Genomic DNA, 27,414 nt, shown 5'->3' with positions numbered 1-27,414 from the left:
TTTGACACAAGACATTACAACAAAAAAATTATTGTACGCAGTCATGAATGAAAAATGATATATGTATACAAAAACAAAACAATATATGTGTCATTTCCATCACTGTTTAAGACTGAATAGGCAGGGCCACTGAGTGCCAAGGTCAGGGATATTAACCCGAGATGAGATCAACTGAATAAATACTACATGACTGGGAAAGGTAGCTGTGTTTTATCAGGTCCCATGTATACCTGAATGGATTGTGTGACTACAAGCGAGGTCCAACATCTGTACGGGCAGAATCTTTTCTTTTCACTCAGACTTATATCTCGTACGGAAATCAACACAGGATCTATGTCAAAAAAAGTACCTATTACCTGTACAAATGGAGTTTAATGATTAAAACTGCTTTGCTTCAGAGTGATTTGAGCAACCCAGCTACCTTGGTTTTGCACAATACAATGGGGATTCACATAAACAAACTGGCTAGTTAAGGAGATTGGTAAACAGACGTGTGTCAATTCATTTCATCTGAGGTATGAATGTATTGCACTTCTTTGGGTTGCAGCAGCTTCCATCTAACACTGTAAGTCTGTCTTTCATCCTAGCCAGGTGAAAGAAGGATCCCACTGTCCAGACCTCGACCGTATCCCAACATAAGTCATTTTTACAAAGCAAATTGACTGCAGTTTTTCTTCTCCTGATCGAACACTTTTTCATTTCCCCAAATCATATGAAATAATACGCAGTAACGGCGTACAGTATGAGAACATTTCCCTAAGACGTTGTAAGTCCCACACATAAAGTATGGCGGTTTAGTGAGAGGTGGCTATCACAGGTCCATAGCATTGATAGATCACCTATGACTATAGGATTGCTCCCTAAAACCTCCCTCTCCTCCCGTCAAGAAAGGAAAAACAGGTACAAAGTCCTCTCCCAACTCTGCCCACTTTCTACATATCAAGAGCAGATTCTTGTACAAGAGAATTTTGTTTTGTTGTCGCGGTTTTATTCGGCCCCTTCATTTTTCATTCATCCCCTCCGCCTTCGCTCCTTCCCTCTGTTTGTTTTTTTCGTGAAGCATGGAGAGCAAGGCGTGCTCGGTTTCCGGAGCAGGATGTGAGGCGCAAGCGGGCCAAGTGCCAGGTAACTGGAGAGGGCTGCCCCTTTGGTCCTGATTATCCCGGCGAGTCCACCCCCTCACGTCCCCAACCAGAGTACCCCCCCCCCAGTCCCTATCCTCGTCCCTCCATCTCTGGTTGTCTCTTCTCCTCAACGGGCTGAGTATGGAGGGACTGAGGGAGGGGGTGGCGCTCTGGAGTTGACAAAGATCTCATCCACTCCTGGCGATGTGGCGGCTTCAGATAATGAAAGGCACCTGAGAGAGACACAGAGAGAGGGGGGGGGGGGCCTGTTAGAAGTTTGTTCCATTGGGTTTCATGTCAGCGTCCAGCTCAGCTTCACCCACGGTGGTTAAGGGGCGGGTGTAACAGACGTGGGGGCGAGAGGGTTGACAGCCGTACAAGGGTGGGGAGACGAAGGAAGGATGACAGGGCACAAGGGGGCGAAGAGAGGGGCGAGCGGCACACCGTGAAAGGCGCGTCTTCCATGAGGCAGATCCGGGGCTTTCCCCTTCGGGCCGGGCTTCACCGTAGCGGGTTCGAGCTGGCCTTCCCCGGCTGCTCTGGGGCCGGCGGTGGATCTGCTCCAGTGATCAATAGTAATTCAGACTACATCTGACCTCCGCAGGGACACATGGTTCCAATCCTCGCCTGCCAGAGGCCATTTCGCTCCCCGTTAAAAAGCCCCCCCCCCAACCCCCCACCCACCCACGCATCCCGTCCCCGACAACCCCCCTCTTACCCCGGGGAGCTGGCTTGCACGTGGGTCCTGGCTGCGGACCTTGCAGATTAATGACATCAAGATGCCGCCACTGATGGGCCAGAATGGGCCTAGTCAACATGTTGTAAATGTACCTCGGCCCTAACCCTCCTTCCCCACCGCCTGTCAAACATGTTTCGGGGACTCGCCCACCGCCCCCCCACCACCCACCCCCCATTTCGGGAGGTAGGTATCTTCGTTACCCAGGGGTCATTACATGGCTAGGTGAGCGAGCGGAGGGTTTGATGTCCGGCTCATCACACGGGGTAGTGGGAGGTCACGGGCCAACGGTTACTGGGTGCGTGGGGGTAGTGGCGTGCGCGGGGGTCGGGGCGTGCGCGGGGGTAGTGGCGTGCGCGGGGGTCGGGGCGTGCGTTGGGGGGGGGGGGGGGGGGGGGGGGGGGCTGACATGCCTCGGTACAGGGCCCGGCGTGGACGTCAGCCGTGGGTCTGGTGCTCCGAGGTTTTCCTAATGTAAACTGAAGTGCCCTCTGGACTGCCTGCCGTGTCCCTGACATACGCATGATGTCACCGCCTGATTCCACGCAGCGGTTCAAAAGGCTCCCTCATCATGCTGGCCCTTTCGCAATTAACGTGGGTTATGATTCCTGAAAATCAAAACCTCCAGTACGGTCTTTAATCATAGGAGACTTTACCGCCGGTATGTGGATATAGAGTTAGCAGTGCTAATCGCACGTGTCTTTTATTGAGATATTTGACTTAACAATCAATGCATTCCAAAAATATGTCTGAAATAAACACCCGGAAATATTTGAAATACTTGTTGCCAACAGTCACAGTGCAACGATAATTCGCTTTTTAGTTGGCAAACCACATTTAGAATAGAGCGTTTTATCAGACACTCCTATCCAGAGAGACTTAATGGAGAAACGTGCCTCGCACATCAACCGTTTTATTCCAGGCTACTGGGCTGATACTTTCCCCCCACTGGGCTAGCGACCGCCACTGACTCACCTTGCTCTGTCCGTACTGTCCATACTGGTAGGACGGGTGGTGGTCCACGGCGTAGGCAGGAGAGCTGTAGCTGGGCGGGCAGTAGGACTGGGAGCTGGGCAGAGTTGGCATGCTGGTCAGTCCTGGCAGACCCTCCAGGCCCCGCTGGGAGCCGTGGCAGCTGGCCGCCATGCCGCCCCCGGGCTCCATGCCGCCGGTCAGGGGAGACAGGGCAAAGTCACTCTGGTGACTGGGCTGGTGGGGTACACCTCCAGGGTTCAACAGCCCCATCACCTGGGGGGGGGGAAGAGAGAGAGAGAGAGAGAGAGAGAGGGAGAGAGAGAGAGAGAGAGAGAGAGAGAGAGAGAGAGAGAGAGAGAGAGGGGAAGGGTTAGAAATGAGCAGGAATGTATCGGGGAGAGTAAAGCAGTGTAGAAAACAACTCTCACATTCAACTCCGGACCTTGAAGCCAGTTCCGCTGTTTTTTCATCTTTTTTTTATTTTTATTCAACCCATCTAATCAGGGACTGATTTAGACCTGGGATACCAAGTGGGCGCAATTTATTGATCAGGCAGAACTGAGAAGCGGGACACTCCATAGGGTCATTGGAGTAAGTTTGGGATATTTTGTACAATCATACATTTAGGTGAACTGATGATGCTGGCCTTACATACAGCTTAATCCACCCAGACGGCGGCTACGTAAACAGGTACGTGTTATAATCTTTGGCCTGTCATGCATTGACGTCAACAGGACGCTGGTGTGAAAGTTTCATTTCAGCGCTCATACCACGAGTCAGGGAACGTACAGATCGTGTACAAGAAATTCAGCATGGTGAAAGAAAGGGTTGACGGACGAGAACTTCCTATTTCAGTATTACATACCACCAACAAAAAAACTATTCGTCCAATTATCGCATAAGACAAAACCACTTCCAAGTCAGTCTCTGGAAACATTAGATGCGATTTCCAGGAATATATTTGTGAGGTTAAATTGAATTTATGACATTCTTTCAAGTCAGTTCAAAAAAGACCTTAGGGTCCTGTACGCAACATAAGGAAAAGGAATCAAAATGTACAGTACATACATCTGACTGTCCATAAACAAAGACATAAATTATACAAGAGTCACGCTATGCAGTTGTGAGCTTTCAGTTGTCCATATACTGTAGTCTTTATTGGACAAACCCATCCATTAAACCAATTGATTTCTACTTCCTACTGATTATGAGTATGAAACTTGGCGTAATATGAAGATCAGGTAACCTCGCCTCAATTCTCATCTCTTCTTCAATCCTCTCCTTTCCTTCCTTCCCTCCATCTCACTCCTCTTCTGGTTTTCACCAAAGACATATGGTTTGTGTTACATCCTTTTATAACTGACAGACAGACTGGGGAGACCGTGTCAGTTAGGGACTGTTTCGTTCTACCCTGCTAGTGTGTGTTTGTGTGTTTGTGTATGTGTGTGTGTGTGTGTGTGTGTGGGTGTGTGTGGACGTGAGGGGGTGCGTGTTCTAAAAAAAAGATTATAAACTACTCTGTCATTTTTACTGGATGATATACAATCAAGACAGTTGTCTGTGTATGGAGCTTATTTATGTTAAATTTGAGGCTTGTTTAAATTTTTTCTATGAAATATGTAAACTTCAACAAAAAAAAGACACACATCAACCAAACCTTAAAAACAGGTGGGGTGTTTAACGGTATTGTTTGATAGCTGATTTGATGAATGACTTTTTACGTCTCCGGACAGCACAATAAAAGACAAAAACAGATATATGACAGACATATTGCTTTTCCATTTCTCCCTTCATTTTCCTTTCTCTCCCTTCCCACCTCCCTCTCTCTCTCCCTCTCTCTCCCTCTTTATTTGATGCCCAAATTCACCGTGTCCTTCTGGGACCATGCAGCAACCAGAGGCCACAGGGTACGTGGGAACAGAAGTATGATTCTTTAACACATTTCGAATAAGTGTGTGTGTGTGTGTGTGCACTCACGTGCATTAAAACATATTTGTGTGTGTGTTTTTAGCACTTTTTGTTCCTGATGTCAGGAGGTTAAGGGGTCTCCTTGGTGATACATTGTGAACAGCTGCACGAGAGTTCGCGTGAGAGGCGATATCGTCAAAACCCGGGATGAATACAGCAGTAGATGGAGGGAAGGGGTCTCTTGGAAATGAACGGCAAGAGAAAGAGGGAAAACTAAACTAAGAGAAAAGGAGCAGAGTGATCGAGATGGGAAGAAGCAGAAAGAGAGAACATTCTTGGAGAAAGAAACCGAAGAAGACACTTTAAAAAAGAGGAAGGGAAAAAGTCTGAATGCCGAACTAATGGTGAATGATTGAAGGATAATGTTGTTGCTTCCCCACCTGGCATTCCCACACACACGCACTCCTTCCTGGACCACCACACACACACACAATGTCTGACAGTTTGTAATTTACAGGAGCTCTGTCAGAGGAATCTAATCTAACCTAAAGAACACGTTGATGTGTGACTGTCTACAAAAGGGAAACACATGGAGGTCATTTATCTTACACTGTGTGTGCGTGTGATCGTGCACGCGTATGCGCATGCGTGTATGTTTGAATATACATCTGTGGGTTTTGGGTGGTGAAATATATGGAGAGCATTCTTACTGGCTGCGAAAACCTAAACATCAGCTTGTTCACTCGGGCAAATCGTAGATAGCGATCGCGTAGCGTTGAAAATGACATGTGGATGCTGTAGCTCTGTCATTGCGAGAGGGCTTAACCCACATTTCCCCCCGAGTTGAGATAAGATAAAATAAATGGAGGAAGGATAACAGCGTACAAGCCCTTTGATAAAGCTATCTGATCAAAAAATGGTACGAGTGTGTGTGTGTGTGTGCGTGTGTGTGTGAGAGACTGTGTGTGCAAGCGTGTAGCGTACATGTGCATATCTCAGCCTGTGTGTGTGTGTGTTTGCAAGTATGCGCATTTGTGTCCACACCAGCGTGCATTTTCCTACGGGCCCCTGTTCTCTCTTATTGAAGCGCCGTTTCCCTGAGGTGGCTCTGGTTCTCGGTGGTTCCGGGGATTAGGCCTCATGGGGGTGCAAAGCCGAGCCGCTCGCTGCTCTGGTGAGAACGGATTCCTCTGGTATGCACCGGATCAGCTAGCCAGACGCCCGAGACCCCACGCCACAAAGAGCTAGCCCATAGCAGAGCGGTACGAGCTAGACCCGCCGTACATTTGCCAGAAGTTTCACGGCTGAGGTTTTGCTACTAACCGAAGCACAGAATGCAGGCCTGACTGCAACTATGTGAGTGTCAACAACACTGTTAAAGAGCCAAATACCCAAAAGCTTAAACATTCAAAGAGCTACGAAAAAACATCACAGCAAGCAACTGTTTTTTTCTCCAACTAAAGCCTCAAATAACTTCCAAACACCAAGAACAGCCATTACACATTTGTTCAAATCCTGCTGTGTACAGATTGGGTTTAAAGCGGTGTGCCTCCATTTACCCAGTCTAATTGTAAAGTTTGGGAGGTTTTACTCCACTCCTTATTCATGTCCTAAAACAAATGACCAATCCCCTTTTCATAATTCAAATTCACATTAATAACGTCCCGTCTGAAATGCAAATGAGCCTATTCCAATATACATTTTAAAAAGCACAGATGAATACGTGAATTAAAACAAATTAGTCAACAAAGTGAGTCATTTGCATAAATTACACACCGCATTACTAAGGAATGGATTCCTTCATTCCAATCAATTAGCACACTGGAACGTTCCATGATTGCAATTCCAGACGGACGCAAACATTCCAGATCTGTGTGTTTGTGTGTAGTGTATGTGTGTGTGTGTCTCTACTCATGCTAAGCTGAGCATTACGCCCCAAGCTAAAGCAAAGCCCAGCCCCACTCAGGCTAATGGTGAAAACAGCTACAGTATGACAGAGAATAACCTCTGACCTCTAAGCCCAGTGAAAATCATCTAATGGATTTGGCCTCCTAGAGAATAGGTCATCTGCTGACCCAGTGTGTGTGTGTGTGTGTGTGTGTCTGTGAACTCTGCTCACAGTCACATGGAATAGTATCTACAGTGCTGGTTTGAGGCTGGTACACCAACATCAAGAAGAACCAGTGTGTTTGTTTGGCTGCCGTTCGTATGTTAAAGTACTCAATCATCGTCCATTTCCTACCAGGTTGTCCTACACTCGTTGGTCATGCAAATTACAAATACACACACACTCACACACACACACACACACACAGCCTCAGGGTCAAAGAAATAGAGAAAGATGTGCCTGATGGTATTTTTTATCTGCCCTAACCAGGACACTGATGAAGGCCTGAGAACATCTCTCTCTGGCAGAGCCAGGACCCAGCATGCATTGCGTGGGGCCCGACCACCCTTTGTAGCTGTTAAAATCTCGTTTTCCGCCTGTTAGGACGACCCCCCTGGCAGCGTACGGAGCCCACCCGGTTGCTGATGACTGTGTAATCGGCCATAATTGTCTTTTCAGTTTTCATTTGTGTCATCTTCCGTCTGCCAATCTGCCTCTCTCTGCTCGTCCTCTCTTGCCCTCCTTCCGTCTCTAACCGTCCCTCTGTCTCTTCATTACGCATTCATATGCCAGCCATCCCTATCCAAATGGGTATAGAGAGCTTCTTTCCCACAAATGGACACGGTGTGGCTGCCCAGCACCAGTCATCCCAGCACCAGTCATCCCAGCACCAGTCATCCCAGCACCAGTCATCCTAGCAACAGTCATACCAGCACCAGTCACCCCAGCACCAGTCATCCTAGCACCAGTCATCCCAGCACCAGTCATCCCAGCACCAGTCACCTCAGCACCAGTCATCCCAGCACCAGTCACCCCAGCACCAGTCATCCCAGCACCAGTCATCCCAGCACCAGTCATCCTAGCAACAGTCATACCAGCACCAGTCATCCTAGCACCAGTCACCCCAGCAACAGTCATCCCAGCACCAGTCACCCCAGCACCAGTCATCCTAGGGGTTTTGTCCCACTCGTACGGTGTGTGGAACCACGGAATGTTCTGGAGGGGAATCAGGGTCGGGGCTTGTGGGTGTGCTGCGATGCGAGCTACGGACCTGCGGTGAGAGACCGTTGCTGATGCTCGGGTTCACCGGGTTGGAGTGGCCGGGTGGGGCCACGAAGCTGTCCGAGTAGCCAGAGAAGCCGTGGCGTCCGGACGACAGGCAGTAGGCCGAACTCCCGTCCTGGGCCCCCGATGATGAGCCGAGCCCACCCTGGTGCACTGAGGTGGGAGGTAAAGGCTGAGGCCTGTGGACCGTACTGGGCTGTTCTGACACTGCTGGGAGAAAATTAAGGAGAGATGGGAAAGAGGTGTTGGAAGAGCGAGGGAACAGAGGGACAAGAAGGGAGAGAAGGAATGGATTAGGGCTACACTATTGATCTCATGTCAAATACAAGACTTTGCTGGAAACAGATAATCCAGTAAGAAGGCGATGCTACACTCACTTTGTGAAATGGAGGAGGGCGGGTAGGGGCTGTCCGACAGCTGATAGGGCTGTAAGCTTGACATAGCTGAAGGCGGGAAACCACCAGGGATCAGGTGATTAAATGCCATCAGCTGATTGGCTCCTGCTTGTTTCCTCCACCGGGCTCTCCTGTTGCTGAACCACACCTGTTCATTCGAAACCAAGCAAGAATTTCAACAGTTACACTTGTGGAAAATAGTAGTTGTGTGTGTGTGTGTGCGCGTGTGCGTGTGGCTACTTGTGTGTGTGGGGGTATAAGTGTACTGTAGCCTACAGCAGAACTGGCCGATAGAGATCTTAACATCTGGAGCACTTTCAAACCACAGTGACATCAAGTCTTTGTCCGTCTCAGTCACAGGGTTTATACAAAGCCTCTAATTCAAGCACGTAGCTCAGCCATTAAAACCCCTTGAATGGCTGTCTTAATAAAGACTCTCTAATTTGGGCTTTCATTCGGGTCTTTTTATAGATATCCTATAAAAAACCAGATCAAAATAGGAGACTGCCATAACCAAGGACACAGTAAGTCCTGTGTGTATACAGTTGAGTCATGTGACTCAGGGCTGCATGTGTATGTCTATAACTGAGTCATGTGACGGATGTCCAGAGGGGATCATGGCACTTGCCCAGACCAATTTAACACCCATGTGGCACAGCTCTCTAGGACTCTCCAGGCCAGCGGATCACAGAGATGGATTGTGGAAGGAGACCTCCAGAATGTGTGTGTGTGTGTCTTCACTAACCTGTACCCTGGCCTCAGTGAGTTTAGCCCTCTGCGCCAGCTCCTCCCTGGTGTAGATGTCGGGGTAGTGGGTCCGCTCAAAGGCCCTCTCCAGCTCCTCCAGCTGTTCGGCAGTGAAGGTGGTCCTACTGCGACGCTGTTTCCTCTTCAGCGGCAGGCCCGGCTCCGAGTCCACGTCTGAACCCTCATCCGAATGGCTGGCTGGAAAAGTGAACAGCGTTATTTCACCTAACCGCTGAGGCAACGTAACGAGACCCGCGGTAGTCCTGAAGAGGCAGCTCTGGGCAACAGTGACTGGGGTTTTGGATTCAACCACCTCCCTGGCCTGCATCGACACGTTAACCGCTTGAATAAAACAAAACAGTAGCTGTCAGGATAGAGATCATAGAGGTCGGCCTTAATGAGCTTTCTACATTTTCCAGCTGATTTGCGTCAACTGCCTTCACTGGAACCACTGCAAAGAGTATGCCTGCAACTGTCAGTTTTGAATCATAACGTTCCAACACGCCTACGTCGGAATATGCCGAGAGAGTTGTCTGCCTGAAGAGAATCCACCCCAGAACAATTACCTCATCAAAGTGCCAGTAGATTCTATATTTGAAGCCAGAAATGACTAACACCCTGATGTTTTCTCTCCCTGGTCAGCGCCTGCGGTCAGGAGCCCATAACCCGCTGGCCTATGTAGTTGTCCCCCAACGGGATGAGCCCTGTGGGGCTTTCACAGGGTGGGACGGCTTTAAACATATACATACACTGACCACCCTTTTCTATGTCCCCACAGGCCACAATGGACCCTATGGTGATCAAAAGAGAGCTCAAAGAGGCTGGAGTTCTGCTTAAACACGGCTTAAAGGAGCCATAAACCTCCAGGGCAGAGTAGGCTATCTCTTCGACCTCTGTGTATAGGTCCCTCTAAGTCCCCCGCATGCTGGGCGCACTGAGGAGGCAGTGTTCCAGGGAGAGAGACACACTCAGAGGCAGGCGCCTATCTGCAGGCAGGTGCCGTCTAATCTGCCAAAAACGAGGGACGGGGGGCGCCATTTTGGACGGGAAACGAATCCCAGATTGTTGGCGTTAATTTGTTCGCTCGGTCGAGGCCTGTTGGACAGAGGGTTAGAGAGACGGACAGAGGGACACAGAGACGCAGAGGAAGAAAGACGGGCCTTTAAGGCCTAATTCGGCAGAAGAGAGTGCTGAATGAAGGCTTGAGTCTGAGAGACCCGGGAACTAAAGCGGCGTATGGGGGAGACTCGCCGTCTATTAAATAATGATTAGGCTCCTCAAACTAGCGTGACAGCCGGCCATTGTCCGTCATTACGTGTCTGCAATACCCTCGTCACGCGCACACGCATACAAAACCGTGTTGCCCACGCACACATGCACACACACACACACACACACACACACTGCAGACACATACGCCTCTGCTCCGTCTAAGACCTACGATTTCACGCGTTTGCTTTTTCTCTATAACAATGTTTCCAACGCAGATGGCTATAGACAAAAATACTACGCTCCCGGGAGCTCCTTGTCACAGGGACTTTGTTGTTGTGAAGTAAGACAGAAGGTGCCAAAAATAGGACCTGTGTCCTGGAGCGCTCGTGTGTCTCGTTGACCTGAGCTAAGCAGCGCGCTGAGGCCAATAAAGTTGCGAACCAGTGAAATGGTCAGTTCGCCTGGTTGAGTCCAGCGTTTTCAAGGAAATCAGCACTGAGAGTAGATAAGAGAATACCGGTGTATCACTGACATAGGTTACCTCTTCCTCCACCTCTTCCTCACTCCATCAACCTATCCCCCCTCCTCCCTCCTTGTCCCTTTTACCTCCGCTCCCATCGCTCTCTCCTCCTCTCTCCTCCCTTTCTGTCCACCCTCTATCCCCCTCTCTGCTCTCTCCTCTCCAGATTTAGGAGGTTTAATTAAAACTGGAGAGCCAGGGCAGGCGAGGGGGGCTGGGCTCCCTCTGGTCTCTACCCAATCCTCAGCGCCAGGCCCCTGGAGCCGAGCAGGAAATACTTGTGCTGGTTGCCAGTGAAAGCCCATCCTGGCATTACATAGGGATTTGAGCTCCGGGAATTCTGCTCCGACTCCGGAACGCAAATAAAAAAAGCCAAGATTGCGACGCCGGGGCTCTTTATTAGATTCGGACGAGGGGTACTGGACAGAGAGCTGAACCAGAGAGGCTCATGGGAGATTGGATGAATGTGAAGAGCAAATATCCATCAGGGAAGTTTGGGTCTAATACTAGTCTGATTGAACACTTGGCAAAGCAACACCATGAGTGAAAACTGAAAGATGTGAAGCACTAAATGTGAAATAAATAAATGTTAACAGGTTAAATTTCACATTTTACATTTAAGTCTGGGCTCTCATGCAGAGGGATTTACAGCTTTACCTGCATTCATTTTCATACTTTTTCAACCCCTGAATAAATGTTGTCTTAAAATAGCCAAAGACTGAAAACGATTCCATTCCCAAAGATACATACTAATAGCAAAAGCCATGTTGCTCAAAAGTAGGAACAACAGTCTGGTGATGGATTAATGAAGACATTAAGTTAAGGGGAAAAACAAACAGGCTGACAAAACGCACCACGGTCATCACCATTTACAGAAGGAAACAGAATGTAAAGGAACATAGGAAGGAGACCACATAACGAAAGAGCAAGAACTCTTAAAACCCCAGGGAGAAAAAGCTCCCGGCAACACTGTATCATGTTAACTTCAGGGTGGGGGCAGAGTACTTTACTCCCTTTCTCTCCCCCTCTCTGTCTCTCTCTCTCTCTCTATGCGTCTCCTTCTCTGTTTTTTTCTTGTTGACTGTTTTTATTTTTAGTAACTTCGGGAGAAAACACTCCATCATGGCTGCTCCGTTAATGGCAAATGACAGTGCTACTTTTGTCATCCTATGGCCCTCTTTCTCTCTCTTTCTCTTTCTCTCCGTTTCTGTCGCTCCCTCTCTCTTTGTGGGGGGGGGGCCCGGGTTTTTCCCTTTGTATGGTCGGAGGGGAGAGGCCTGTCGCCGGGCTCTATTGGGCCAATTTCCACGCTCCATCTGTAGGATCCGTCAGGGCTGCCCGGGCCTGCATTCAGGGACCTGTCACCTGCCCGGCAGGGGAGTTGAGGGGGTGAGCTGGCCGGGGACGTGTTGGAGGGAGGCAAGGGGGCTGGTGGGGGCACAAAGGAGGCCGGAGTGGGGCCACTGGGGGCTGTGGAGGCTCACAGCAGGGGAGCACCCCAACCCCCCCACGAATCCTTCCCACCTTCCATCCATACGGCCAGAGGCGGTTGGTGGGGGTATGATGGTGGGGGGGGGGGGGGGGGTAAGCGAGTTAAATGCACCTGGAGAAGAGGCTGTGTGGGCAGGGTTGGAGGGGAGCGAGGCTGGGAGGAAGGTGGGGGGGGTCAGATTGGGGATGCTCTCGTCGTTCAGCGCCTCCACCGCACCTCCTTCAAACTGCCTCGGGCCCCATCGCCTCAATTTTCATCGCTTCGCTTCCCTCGCGTTCTCCTTACTCCCTCGCGCTCTCTCTTCCTCACTTGTTTATGTCCCTCTCTTTCACCCTCTCTCTCTTTCACTCGTCTCCTTTCCTTCCACAATCCGCGTTTGAGGCGACCGCGTTCCAATCGAGATCAGAGGAGAAAATGCAGGCGCAGGAAACCCAGAGCGCCGGAGTTCCCACACATTCCCGGCAGCCAACGGGAGGATCCTAAACACACAAAGGGAGGCCTCGACCTCCTCACTTAAACACCCAAATCAAATTTTACGCTAAAGCGCCAGGGTGCTGAAAATACTAAATACTCGGCAGCCCTGCGCTCCACAGTTTGGCCGGATCTCTGACAAGAATCTTAATTGGAAGATAGATTATCATCACTGAGGGGGAAATTGGTTTTGCTGCGGAATTACACACTAAAATAGACATTTAAACAAAACAGGACCAGGACTTGTTAGGGTATCAGATAAGAGGCACAGGGTTGAGGTCCCCAATAAGTGGTGGACAGAGAGATTTCAACAGGTCGTTTGTGTTAGGCAGCATTTGACTTTTAAACAATTACAAAAGACAACTGTCAATCATAAGCATGTCGCGTGGAACCCTCTTTACCTCGAACGAATGCGCAAGCACGCGGTCCCGCCGCGGGTTTAGCGCGGGACGGAAGAAACAAAGGTGTTTCCCGATGCAGGAGACAGACAGGCAGGGCACACAAACACACCCGGCGTCCTCCGCCAGGCTGTCTCTGTGTATTACCATCACCTGCGGACTGGATTTTACAGCAGAGGGAAATCTCAGCACGGGCCAGACTTAAAAACAGAGGCCAGCTTTGTTGACGGCGTAGAGTCAACCAAGACACACCCTGGCCTGCTCGGAGATGCTAATATGAACAGGCATATAATGCAACACAAACACACTGAGCTGCCCAACACACATGCACACACACACTAAATAACAATCTGCACACTCTCTGGTTTTTGCAATTTTGGCATAAAAAGGTTAAAAGACAGAGGAAAGAAAAGAAAGAATAGGCGTCGGCGTTAGGGAGATTGAGAATAGGCCAGAATGACCAGCCCAGAGGGAAAGAGAGAGGACAGAGAGAGACACCAATAGCAGCAGAAAAAGAGAGGGGAGTCTACAGAGCGAGAGAAAGGGTTTAGAGTGGGGCCATATGGGGCCGTTTATGACCATGGTGTAGGTTGGGGCTGATCGGCCCTTCCTCCAGGGACTCTTAATAGAAAGGGTAATTGAGCTGCTGACATGTGTTCCACTGCGCCCAAAACAAAAGGCAGAAGAGACAAATGAACTAGTTATTTGCCCAGGGAAGTAGATCGGACCTTTTCAGCGAGCCGTACTGGGCTGGAAGACTCACTGAATAAAACACTGCATCACTGCCACGGAGGCGTGATAAGGCGGAAAAAGCCAAGGCCAGAATCAGCAGATGCACATGGGATAATGGGTAACTGACAGCTTATGGACCCAGCTGGAGTTAACAGTGTGGGGAGAAGAGGAGGAGGAGGAGGAGGGTTGAGGAAGAGGGGGGTGGGGCCTGGCTCTCACTTGACTTGCTAAGAAGACCCCAGGAGTCTGTTGCAGCTGCCTGGGAGGGAGTGAGGGAGGGAGGGAGGAGTGATGGGGAATACAAGACTTGGAGAGATTTGGGTATAATGGAGAGACAGAAACCAAAAGACAGTGTGAGAGACAGAAAGAGAGGGTGAGAGAGAGAGAGAAAGAAAGATAGGGTGAGAGAAAGAGAAGATGGGAGAGATAAAGAGAAGGTGAGAGAGAGAGGGTGAGAGAGAGAGGGTGAGAGAGAGAAGGTGAGAGAGAGAAGGTGAGAGAGAGAGGGTGAGAGAGAGGATGAGAGAGAGAGGGTGAGAGAGAGAGGGTGAGAGAGAGGGTGAGAGAGAGAAGGTGAGAGAGAGAGGATGAGAGAGAGAGGGTGAGAGAGAGAGGGATAAACAGGCAGAGGGGGCTGCAGAGATCCCACTCTAAAAAGTCCTAAAATATGAGTCTATGACATTAAAACAAGATTTTGCTCTCCAATATAGCCAAAGTGACAAAAAGCCCAAAAAGCCCCAAATGGCCCAAGGGCTTGGCATTACGCTGGCCCAGTGTGAGGCATCTTATTATTTAGTTCCGGAGAGGTGGAGTGAGGTGACAGTTTCACGGTGGCATTGCCACCCCCGGAGAAGAGACAAAGCAGAAGCACAGCACCCATGCAGGGCCAAATGAACAGGCCTGTCTGCCACACGCTCCCCCCAGCAATCAACCACCCCAGGCCAGCCGCCCGAGTCACCCGCTCCCCAGGTGCATAATCGGCCTAGTGGGCCTTCTCGCACCAAGCAACCACAGACATGAATCCAATTCACTACAGCTTCACACACACATGCATTCCAATCAGGGGAAAGAACTGCATACTGGATTCCTTTGTAATCTATATGATGTGTCCTATAGCCCAGAGGAATGAAAAAGGAGTCCATTACCTGTCATGGTGAACCAAACATTATTCTAACCCTCTTTTCCTGGGGAGGAGATAGTTTTAACAGACAGTGACCCCGAGTTGCTCTCTGACCCTACCCAAACTACACCCCCCATGTATTGCCACAGAGGGGAAGGGGGTAGATGAGGTGCGGAACAGTTCTGCTAACCCCTTCGTAGACCAACATCACCCACCCACAAGACTTTGTAGGCAATGGATGGCCAGAGAATTCAACGACCGCCGCATTCCTCCGTTTCTCTGTTTTTCAAGAAAAAAAAAAATTCACTGTGATGTGTGATCTGTTTCTCTTCATACTGGTTTGTGAGTCAGCCCTGGATTCTTTATTTTTATTACGTGTTGATATTTGAGGAATTTCACTTAGCTTAACATATTGGAGGGAGAGAATATTTCAGTCCAATACAGTTGAGGTGTGCACATTCTGAGGTAAGAAACAACTGCAGATTTTTCCCCTCTGACCTCTCCGTGAGAAAAAAGAGAATCTAAAAAAATGTTGGCTAAATTACTCCACTGTGCCCCTTCATTCTACGATGAACCAAACCGTTCTTCGTGGAGAAAAAAAAAAGAGAGGCTAAACAATGTTAAGTGATTGACAACGTTGTCTGGCTTTATTCAATTAACTATCTCATTGTGTCCAAACCTTTGCCAGAACTCCCCTTGCACCCCCTGCCCATTCTTTACCGACTCCTTTATCCCCGACCATCACACAGTGTTGCTTGGCTAATACTTCCAAGGAAATAGAGAACTCTTTTTATACGGCAACTCCTCTCCTTGACCTTCCATTGGTGGCTCTTCTCTCCTCTTCTCCCCTGTCCTTTTTTCTCTCTCTCTCTTTCAGCCACTTCAAAACTGTCTCTCGGGGCAGTGAGGAGAATGCGACGGAGTCCATCAGCAACGAGGGGCAGGACCAGGGCAGGACCCCGCTCCCCCACTTCAAAGTTGGACTGCATTCATTAATTGTCCTTTGAATTAATATCGCTGCGATCACAATGTGGGTGCCAGCGGAGAAAGAGACTTTAATGAAGCATAGAGCCTGTATTCACTTGCAGATAAGCCACTGTGGATTTTCTTGAGAGACAGAGTCTTAAGAGTGATGCTCTGACGTAGGCTCAAGTAAATGCGGCCTGGGTCAGATGAGATACACAAGGGAGGCGATGGGAAGGGGGCGGGTTTGAATGCCTTACTAACTGATACAATCCGCTGCCACTGGAAAAACCATACCAAGTAGAATCTAAACATTGCTAACTAGCTAGCAAAGGATTTTTTTTTTCTCATTTAAATCGATTCATCTGAGATAACGTCAACACCACAAAGGACAAAAATCCAACCTTTTCAAAACCTTCACTTTAAACGTTTTCCAAGAAAACTCCAGAAGACATCAAAGTGGAAATATGTAGAACAGAAAAAGCATAAATTCAATTTATGCTTGACAAAATAAACTGTCTTTGACTACTTGTGGAGACACCTCACAGTAAATCACCCAGGATTCAGAACTAAACTGTCAGTGTGGACAAAAACATTCAACCCCTGGAATATATTTTAATCACTCCGTCTAACATAAATCTTTTGGAAATAGTTGCTATATTCCAGGTATTAAAGAGTTGGATTTCTGGTTTGGCATCATGTTAAAGTGCTGTCCATTCAACTACAATTCCACTGCATAAGTCCAGATGAGTTTACATAAGTGGTAATAACCTAGGGAGGGAGACAAGCCAGCGATCGCACAGAGAGTCCAGTCCAAGCTATTTCTCTTTTTGTCCCTCATGTATTTCTCTGTTGCTCTGCCTTGAGGCAGAGATGGAAAGTAAACTGTAGAAAACATTAACAGGTCGCATTGAGGCTCTTTTGTTTGTTGTGACTGGAGAAGGTCTCCTTACACTTTCTCCCTCTCTGTAAAGCCACCTCCTTAATTCATTAAGGCAGGGTATAAACACATGGATCACTGACAGAATACACAGCGCTATAGGAATATCAAAAACCTGTGTTTATTTTCCCTGATGGTTTCCACCGTTTTGTCTGATGGGATATTTCTAGGTTCTTGATCTGAGTTGGGGTTAGGCTATCACTCTAAGAGTGTGTGATAGACATTGGTGTATTTACATTTCCATATGTCCTGGTAGAATGATGGCAGCTTTTTAATGTTCTAATTGGTTAACAGGCTTGGTGTGTATGAACTCAGACAAATCCTTGAGGTCATTGATATGATTACCCAAAAGATTCTGCACAATTTGAACATTTGCAGACTCTACATATATCTCAGTGGATGCGTGCTATGTTTAAAATGTCTCTCTCTCCTTATGCTTGTGTGCTGGCCTGTCTCAGTCTATGCCAAAGTAGTGGGGAGCCAGTTTCCCCACTTTATTTACACAAACAAAGTCCTACTCAGTTTCTTTGACAAAAGCAGCTAAATCTTTCATGTTTTGTAAGCAGTTGATTTCGCCTGTCTCCCTGGTTATCTGCCTGCCCAGGACAATGGAGCCAGGAGAATAGGAGCAGATTGTCGGAATGCGCCTCAATGAAACCAATTATTACATGTTGACTGCGTTCACCATGGCAGATTTCAAAGAACTGGGCTTATTCAATTTGGCTCCGCAGGACTCCCTTTCAAGAGAAGTTATCCCTTTGACTGTTTGTATTTCTGAGCTTTTATTTTTTTTTCTTCCCCCTCCCTCTGTTTTCCTCTCGCTCTCTCTTTCTCTTTCTCTCTCTCTCCCATCACGGTAAAGAGAGCAAGCTACTCCTCATGCACTTTGGCTACTTTTAATTAGCTAAATGAGGCAAAAGGGATGTTTGTTGATGTTATATTCAGGGAATGGGGGTGTCATTAATTAGAAGCTACTTAATGTGCCAGTATTTATTGATTAATTAACATAAATTCATCTATACAGTTTAGAAGGCCATGTCCATCACAATCTCCTTCATGGAATTTGTTAAGTCAAGATTGGCATGGCTGAGCAATTTTTTGCAACAAAACTAAATATGCTCATATGATGTCATTATAATATGTTATTTTTTCCCTTAAAGGCTGCTACTTATTTGTCTTTTTCAACAACTCCTGTAAAACGTACCATTTTTAAAATGATTGTTCTATCACAATATTAATGAGAATTATTAATAATCGATAATAATAATATATACAACCCCATTTTTGATTCCCCCTAACCTAAGCTAATCCTATTAAACAGGAAGTGGAATGGTTTAACATCACATTCATTTCCTGATTAAAAGCACAACATTTACAATTTCCTTGGGGGCATCCTTTTCCCAGAATGCTCTAGGTGCCCTGTACTGCCATTCAGATCTAATAGTAGCTAGCCAGTCCTGGTATAACTACACTTTAGCCCCCAGATCTCTAGTGGCCTTTTCCCAGACAAATAAATCTAAATGGAGCAGCTTTGATCTCAGCACTTAAAGGACTCCAACAATGGAGGCCTGGGAGAAAGGGGCGAAGAGCAACAATCCTCTCTCTCTCTTGGAACAATGGCCTCTACAAACACCTACTTAATCAATATTTGGCCAGAAGACACTCTCTCCATACCCAAAACAGCCTTTTCACATTCTAATGAAGAGCTATAAAGGGATAAGAAAACTACAAGGACAACTACTTCCAAAGACACAGAAGAGGATAAGATAATGAAATATGGCTATTGTAGGGCATTTGAAAAGGGAAAGTAGTTATTGGCCTGTGTTTCAAATGGAATGGCATTTGACCAAACATCTTTTCAGATAAGACATTATTAAAATTGCGAGTGTTTTTATGTATTAAGTTCTAGGTCCTGAATAAAAACAAAATGCCTTGAAACATTTTTCCAAAAACCCCAAACTGATTTCCAAAAATCTCCATAGCACATATAAAACACATAGTCCATTTAGATGTTTGGGATATTTTTCAAAAAGGTATAAGTCATACTAGGTTATAACATCATATTAAACCACTTCTTGGGCTCATTGGTTGAAGCGAATTATTATGCATGGCTGGTACAATCCAAATCTACATCAAAATCATAGGCCTATCTCACAATATCTACAAGTTTGTCTAAGGCATCAGCAAGAACAGATTACAGAGAAAATGGGGGGGAAATAAAATATTATACTGAAACACCCGCATATTCAAAAGAACACCATAAAGTCTCCATATATAGTATAGAGTCTGGTTGTGGAAAAAATGCAAGCTTACAAATTCGTTCCAACCCCGCAGGAAAGATATTAACCAAACTGATAGAGTCACTTCTGAAAGGTTAATAAAGTCAATTGCCTATCCTGATCTTTATTCGCGATGCATCGCTTGGAAAGACAGAGGAAAGCGGCTATAGATATTGCATGAATGTGCGCGCCCCGGGCGAAGAGGAAGGGGGCGGGCTTTGTGCAGAGATGAAAGTGGGAAGAAATAAAAGGTTTGAGTTTAATCTACTCGAAAAGGTTTTCACTGCGATGACTGATGCATATTAGTCTAAACAGACCATGATTCTTGTGCAACTATATATAAAAGCATGCATAGTAAGTGATAAGGAACAAAACAAAAACAAAAAATAGAACTAAGCATGAAATAATAATAATTGTAGTTATTAATTTAATGGGGCCTAGTAAGGTATTTTCCAAGTGTAACGACACCGATTTTTTTAAATGTATTTAAAAAAAAAACATGCAATGCCAAAGCAGGCGCGCTGGAAATATATTTTTTAAAAATGTAAACAATATTACGGTTACATTTATACATTGTATGACATAAAAAATATGAATATCGGCAACTCAGTTTCCTAATAGAATAGTAAGGAGCGACATATGGTAGTTACAGCTACGTTTCTGAAAATCCAACAGGTTAGCGATCAACAGGTGTTAGATGAAATCCAGAATGTCTGAAATGAGATGCCATCTATTTTGCTCTGACTTTAGTATGGCAATCTTCTGACGCTGAGAAACACTCGAAAAGAACATTTTGTAGGTGAAAAATGATTTTTTTTTTTTGCTCTGGGCGCGCAGTCTATAAAACCGGTCGGAGTTGACTATTGGTGTTATTTGAATTATTCATCGCTCATTGCGGGTCCATAATGTCTTTTCTCAGCCCTTTGTCAGCGCATTTTTTCTCTCTTTCTCTCCACATTTTGAAAAGCTTTGGCGTCTTTTTGTTCACCACTGAGCCGCTTGCTATAGCAGGCCTTTGTGCTCGAGAAACCGAAGTGTGAGTCTCAATGGACTCTTGAGCTTTTGTCTCTCAAGTTCATCCTCAAGTGTCCAATTGTGTGCAGAGGAACCGTCTCTATTTATGGTGGACAGAACAGTTGGGCAAATGTTTGATCAACTTTATATAGAAACGTTTGGCTTTTGTAAAAGTTGTTTTAGTTATACTATAGGCAAGCAGTTCAAAACTCATAACTCGTTAAGGAAATACGCTGCACAATTGTCCATAGAGTAAGGCCTATCTGTAAAGAACATTCACAAAAAAAAGTTTCCCCGTTTAAGTAAAATATACATATTTCATTCCGTAACCTATACGAAAATATTTTTTCCAATGTAACAATTGTTTTGTAAAAACTTTACCCGAACTATATTTCATCCAAGACTCAATTAAATGGAACAATTGAAAAATAGACAACAGTCATATTGTATTTCAAATTGTATTTCAATTAATCATTTATTCTACACCAACTGGGCCAATTTTAATCAGAACTAAAAACGTAGATGTGTACTAATTCCATCACAAGCATTTTTTTTAAGACGGAAATGTGGAAAACATGGGCCTAATTCTGAACTACATTACACGTAGGCCAGTTGAACGTTAGCAGGGCTTTGCAATGATTTAATGAAAACCCTTACTTACATCTATCTCCCAGGATGCCGTCAATGCTGTGTTTCGCCCGTCTTTCATTCTCTTCTAATTCCCTCTTCTCAATTTCATCATCGTCCTCCTCATCTTCTCCTCCAACTCCCCCGAATTTACAACGCATGATCCGGCTGATAGAACTCACTTCGGAAAGAAATATAAAAACATCGAATTATACATACTCTTTTAAATGCATGGATAAATACGGGTTAATCAAATCGAATGTATCACGCATATTAACATTAAATTATTAATTGGATTATAGCACCTGTTGATCGGTTCATACATGCCAACTTTGTTCAACATGAAATATTCAAATATCTATTCAAACTTGTTTTCGTTATTTACTGCAGTTATTGTAGTGCTCTCTTTGCACCTTCGCTTTTTTACGTATACGTTTATACGATTTAAATGAAACCTTTTCATACTAACTGTATTTACTGTGGGTGACACGATTTGAACAAAATGCATCTATGTAATATATATTGGTTAGAAAAAAATCACTACCTGATGGAACGTTATTTCTGTCACAGATGCCGTCTTTGAGTAATGTATCCCTGATTTCCCAGCTAAACATGCCGGGGTTGTCTCTCTTGTATTCCTCGATCTTCTTATCCACGTCTGGGGTAGTTGTCTGCTTAACATTGCAAGGATGCAAATACATTGCTTTCAGTATGTGTGTTGTAGGGAAAAACATTGTTTCTTTTCAGAATAAATAAAACATGGATAGTTACAGCAGGGTAAGTTATGTGTCGCTTCTGCTGAGTTTGATCTTTGAAAGATCCTTTAAAAACTAAGTTATGACAACACCCATATGATTTTGATTTAGTAGGATACAGACGAATTTGCCGTTTAAATAATAATGTATGTCTCAAATAAAAAATGAATTCATGACAATTCCATAAATTACACCAACTGTAAATCATTAGCAGTGTCCTAATAGATCGACCATTAATTGTGTGGTTTGTAATTATTTCTTGCATTGGAGTATAAGTTGTGGGCTTGATTAAAAGTTGAAACAATACAAAGAAAATGTTTTTCTATTGATTATCAAATAGGTCTTCAGCAAGGTGTTGCAGCCTCGTTTCCCAGAACCTTACCTTGGGTTTGCTGCCTCCAATGGCCCCGGGTCTGATGGAACCAGTCTCCTGATATCTGCACAGGATTTTGGAGACGCAACCGTGAGAGACTCTGAGCTGGCGGGAGATGACACAGGGTCGGATGCCGTGGTGGGCCATCTCCACGATCTTGTGGCGGATGTGGTTGGGAAGTGGTCTGCCATTAATAAACACCCCACCGAGCTGGTTTACCCGGCCCTGGCCTAACGGTGTAGAGACTGTTCAGGGGGAATGCAAGTCATTCAACAATAACTTCAGAGAAAAATAACAGCAGCACAAAAAAGCGAAATGATCAGGCCTGAATTCACATATGTAAACGTTATGTTTCATGGTTTGTATCAGTGAGATAAAAATAAGCTATAGAATAATTGTTGCAAAAAAATATGTTGCTATCTGACATGCCCTTTGATCTGTCACAGGTAAATAGTTAGATTGTTATTGTTACGCTGGTTTGACCTAGTTAGAGCACGATTAAAATCAATAAATAATAACTAGATAACATGACCACAGTCGTTGTTTTGATAGCAGCTATGTCCATTTCAATTAATAAGGGATGGCTAAGGAAAGGCTATGGCCGAGTAGGTCCAGTAGCCTACAATTCACAAACAAATATTTCATGGAACAGGCTATACATTAACTTTGATTCACTGACATGCTCTGTTCAGTAAAAAAAAAAAAAAATTAACTTTCGCAGTTGAAAATAAACGCGTCTTGTGCACTTCTGGTTCACAGATTCTATCTGGTTCACTCAATGATAAAGAAACATTTCCAGTACAGGAAGAAACATCCATTTGGTTCTATGGGCCTATATATTCTTTGGATTTGCCTACCTTCCAGAGAATAGCCTCCACGCGGGTAGTTTTGGTGTGGTGTTGGGCGCATCATTCTCGGTATGCCCCCCGCTAGCGCTGTCATGTCTCCTAACTCTCCGCCAAAGAAGCTCTGCGCTGGACCACAACCCCAAAACGGAACTTTCAGAAATATTCTAAGATCCCTAAAAAGTTATAGACTGCACTGGCTTTGATGGAGCAACAGGATAGTTTCCGCGTCCTAGGGAGTTGCAGGTTGCTTCGACAAAAATAACAACGTGCAACAAGAAACAATTTAAATCCTGGAGATTGGTTCATTCGTCGTATCCAATATGAAATGATTTTATGACAAAGCGATGTTTGCCTCTAATGGAATTGGAGGCTGATTTGAGTTGAAGTGGTTGTTGACACTCTTGAGGTGCATTGAGAAGATGGGTTGAAGTGAAACATTTTATAAGTTGTTGCACTCCCTTTTCCCCTCTGTCCTTCCAGACCTCTGATTGGCTTAGAAAGGCGATAGTCCCGGGGGCTAAAGAACCCTTTTGATTGGCCGACCGCGGAACATTTCTACTGACCTCACGGGTTCAAGGCGATGTGTCTTGTGGTGCCTCCATGCTTTTGCTTTCACAGAATCTGATCCACGATCAGCCCTCAAGCCATAAACTGTAGACTATTATCCGGTCCAACCGTGTACATGGATGACGATGTGCCTTTTAATGAAAGCTATAGCTTTCATTAAAATGTGCGACCCACTAAGTCTGCTGTACTACCTCCTAAGTCTGTTAGTAAACTGCAATCATGGATTTATCAATTATGTTGATATTTTATTGCCAAAAGACTGCCTCAACACATAAACACACATATAGCAATTCTACACAGAGATGATGCAAACACTGGTAGGTATTGTATCTAGTATTGAGAGAGATTATCAATAATTACACACAAAGGAAGCACCGCGCTGTCAACCCAGCAGGGTATGACGCCGGGAGTGCAGTAAACGTTGTCTGTAGCGAAAGAAAGTACAATTGTGTGAAGACATTATTTATAACTTATGAGTGTCAACTGGCTTTTTCCCTTTTTTCTCCTGCTACACACACACACACACACACACACTTGTTTCCCGTTCAGAAGCGCATGTCTTTGTGGAGGCTCATTGAAAGTTCCCGTCAGTCAAAAAGTTTCTCCATTTCACCAGTCCAATCAATCAAAGGTGGAGGTCATTCTAAGCGAATCCTTTCAACGGCATTTGTTCTCAAAAAATTCCACATTGAGACTTTGCTGAACTTAGGCCATGCTATACCCACCGTCTATTCAGGTCAGAATTAGAAATGTGGAGGTGAATCAATTAACTAGCCAATACGCGATAAACGTATAGCCCATACAGACACGGTCCCGAGACTGTTTCTGGGCCGAGAGTGTAGTCTACTTTGTCAACAATAGCTCACATATGCTTTTTTAACTATTTGACCTAGAGATTGCCCAAAAGGGCAAATTATGTCAAGGACTAGGCTTGTAAATTGATTTAATTAAAATAGGCGACTCTGTTTACATACTGTTTCCTGAAATAATATGATCAACTCCAACAGATTGATTCCACATTGTTATTGTGGTTGATTTAGAGGCTACCCTAGCATTTTCATTCCGATCTTCGCATTCTCTGTGTGTGTGCGCCCGTGTTCGCAACTGCCCATAATAACAGGTGATTATAGAGCGTTGCGGTCCCAGGTGCTTGCTAACCAGATTAAGACCGTCACTTTGCCCAGCCACGCCGCTGGGCAGGATGGAAGCTCCACAAGGAAGAGTGTCATTGGTTATGATTTTATTTGACATTGCTAGAATAGATGAACAGTAATAAATCCTTCTGATAACAGTAAGCTTAAGATAATACCCTATTGCCGTCAACTGATTTGGAATTATAAGATGTTTTGAAATGTTATTGAACTGTTAAAAAGAACAACAGGTGAAAGTAGTATTTTCTTTAATGAATACATTATATGTTTACATCATTAGCATTACTATTATTAATAAAAATTATTATTCATGATAAATAGTTTATTTTACTATTGAACATTTTCAACACAATGATAATAATGGAACTAAAATTAATCTGATTAATGGTTAAGATTATTTTTGTATAACGTTAGTATACTGCATTAAAATCATTAAGGAAAATAATTGGGCCAAAACAGTAATAAAACAGCTTTTATTGTTATTATTATTATTATTATACTTGAAAAACAACCCTGTTGTTATCTTTTTTGTCACCAAGAATCTAAAAAAACAATAGATGAGAATGATTGTTTGCCAAATGTCATCTTAGATATGGAAATGGGTTATCCTAATTAAGGACTGCATTGACATCAAGCTATTTAGGAACTAAAAAGACTCTTCTAAATGTTTTCTTTCTACGGGAACCCACGGACAATGGAACGCAGGAGGGAAATATGGTTTGGACACGGGAGTCTTTTCACGTGCAAAGAGAGGAATTGCTCTCTTTCTTCAGAGTTTCAACACAGAAGTCTACATGCGGAACCTCATCCATGGTCGCCTAATGGTCGACTAATTCAATATTAGAACCATGCATGACCCGCGGTTCAACCACACGTTGGTGTAACACATCCGTGCAAAATGGTCGATTATTGACACAGAGACATGAGAGATCATTTGACTGTTTTGTTGCCTCGTTGAACTGTGACAATTAGCCATGTTTGATGGCCAGAGCATGCGCACAGGCATAGGACCTATTTTATAACGTCAACGGAGAGCGAGATTTTTAATGATGAGGATAGTTACATTTGTTGAAATGTATGGTAAAAGTTGCATTTTGACAATATAATATTCTGTCTAAAAAAAAAAAATTATATTTTCTCTTGTTTTTATATTTGACGAGGCATTACTAGATAGAAGTTGTAAAAGGTAACCTTAATTGTCTATTTATAAATGTTGGTCTATTAACATCGTGATAATGATTTAATTATACTAATATAGCAATAATAATACCAATAATAATATTACATTGTGAATTGAAAAAAATATAGGCTTAAAGAATTTTAATCGAAAATCTCCACTGAGATTTAAAAAATGCAATTTTTGCTTTGAAGTTTTAATAGGTGGTGGGACTACTTTTAACTTGCTGCATGATGTTTTTCCCGGTTCTCCGTAAAATAAATTCTCCTTTTCATACGAAAGTATGTCCACGGTACGAAAAGGACTTACTGAAACAGTATACGGTCATAAAAGAGAGAATGGGGCAAAAACAAAGTTATTATGATACGAAGTTTGATTATCATGAAAGGGATACTGGATATCCGTGTCAAATCAATTAGTGAAGGGTAAAATCCAAGTCAGAAATGTGTTCGATCAGTGAACAAAATGCAATGAAAAATAAAGACTAAAATGCCCTTGTGTAGAAAATAAAGCGAATTGCATTGAGTGGGTTTAGAAGCAAAATAACTTTTGAATGTATCAGAGAGCAAAGACTCTCAGTCCTGAAATGTTTAACATTGGCCTATAGACCGAAAGAAAAACGGGAACGTTGTCATCCGATCTCAAACATTTAACATTCACTTATTTTCAACACTGACGGATAGGCCGACGTCTTGTGTGCATGTTATTGACGATCTTTTTTATTAAGTTATCAATGCCGATTTGGTTTTGTAGGAATAATGTCCAATTATAGCCTAATGTAATTATTAAACTGCAAACTAAATAAATAAATAAAGGCTTCTGGCGCAAAAACCTATAATTAAGGCCTATATCGAAAGGTCACTGTGGAGGTTTCGAGCTTTTTTTTTTTACCTCTATTAAAGTCCATTTTTACAATGGTCTATAAAGTGGGAACCATATCAATCTCACATGAAGAGGACAAATGACATCTGAATGTCCCGCGTTTGCAGGCACTTGTTGCTGTGATGACTTTATACACCTTTTCAGGTCATTAAAAAACGGAGTGGTTGTAAAGCCATTTCCCATTGTCTTTGCGTGTAAAACCTATTTATTAGCCTATAGAAATATGTTTGCTCCTGTGGAAGGGGCCGTAATTGCCACGGGAATAATAAGATCGTATCTACACAAACTGTTATCGCCCATTTGTAAAACCTAGTCTATAGAATTATCAAGATATGAAAATATGGCCTGAAAGTACATGAGCTCTACAAGAAGACTTAGGCCATTAATTTAAAAAATCTAAGCATCTCAATGTTTAAATATTATTACCCGGATACAAAATATCTTGTGTTTTTGGTTATTGGTCAATTGGTTGGCCAAATAGCCAACAGGTCGTGTTCTTGTACGTTTATTCAACAATGGCTACAGTGTATACTTTATTTCGGTTGTTTGATGTTATGCCTTAAATGTGGTCTGAGATCCTGTACGCATAATGCTCAAACTGGGAATGCATTTTGCATCACAGCAAGCCTAAAGTAGGACTTGGTGAGTGGGTGAAAGACATGAAGCCTTGATGAGTAAAGAACCATTTAACCCATTGCCCTCAGGTCATGCAGCAGGTTCCTTTAAGAGCATGGATAACTATGGATGATGACCGGTTTAGTTTATTGTCCCTATATTGAACTTATAGGCTGCACCCCCTCCCCCATGCATAGCACTCCTCCTGTACCCTAAGCTAA

At 44.6% G+C, this 27,414-nt stretch overlaps 1 protein-coding gene across 2 annotated transcripts; it reads right to left on the bottom strand.

The window, feature by feature from the left end:
- Positions 1 to 23,206, bottom strand: pax3a (paired box 3a). 2 transcript variants are annotated; one of them, XM_029115314.2, is made up of 9 exons: positions 22,811 to 23,206; positions 21,963 to 22,198; positions 21,370 to 21,499; positions 20,860 to 21,006; positions 9,056 to 9,255; positions 8,293 to 8,458; positions 7,902 to 8,122; positions 2,836 to 3,108; positions 1 to 1,357 (listed from the first exon to the last, which is right to left on the bottom strand). In XM_029115314.2, exons 1-9 carry the CDS (start codon positions 22,893 to 22,895, stop codon positions 1,340 to 1,342), a joined length of 1,476 nt encoding a protein of 491 aa, XP_028971147.1. In that variant the 5' UTR covers positions 22,896 to 23,206; the 3' UTR covers positions 1 to 1,339. The 2 variants fall into 2 exon arrangements, with proteins under 2 accessions (XP_028971147.1, XP_028971150.1); XM_029115317.2 differs by having other exon boundaries at positions 21,370 to 21,496.
- Between the last annotated feature and the right edge of the window lie 4,208 nt (positions 23,207 to 27,414).

The sequence above is a fragment of the Esox lucius genome, chromosome 3 (assembly GCF_011004845.1).
Source record: "Esox lucius isolate fEsoLuc1 chromosome 3, fEsoLuc1.pri, whole genome shotgun sequence".
Classification (NCBI taxonomy): domain Eukaryota; kingdom Metazoa; phylum Chordata; class Actinopteri; order Esociformes; family Esocidae; genus Esox; species Esox lucius.
Note: the sequence above shows the minus strand (reverse complement) of the source record. Positions and strands in the feature narration are given on the sequence as shown.

What these genes read in the sequence shown, in the direction of transcription:
- pax3a (XM_029115314.2), bottom strand. Translation starts at nt 22,895, where the DNA reads ATGACAGCGCTAGCGGGGGGCATACCGAGAATGATGCGCCCAACACCA. An exon ending in CAGAAATAACGTTCCATCAG is followed by an intron (nt 21,007 to 21,369) that starts GTAGTGATTTTT and finishes TTCTTTCCGAAG; the next exon opens with TGAGTTCTATCAGCCGGATC. An exon ending in CGGCATCCTGGGAGATAGAT is followed by an intron (nt 9,256 to 20,859) that starts GTAAGTAAGGGT and finishes TCACTTTTCCAG; the next exon opens with CCAGCCATTCGGATGAGGGT.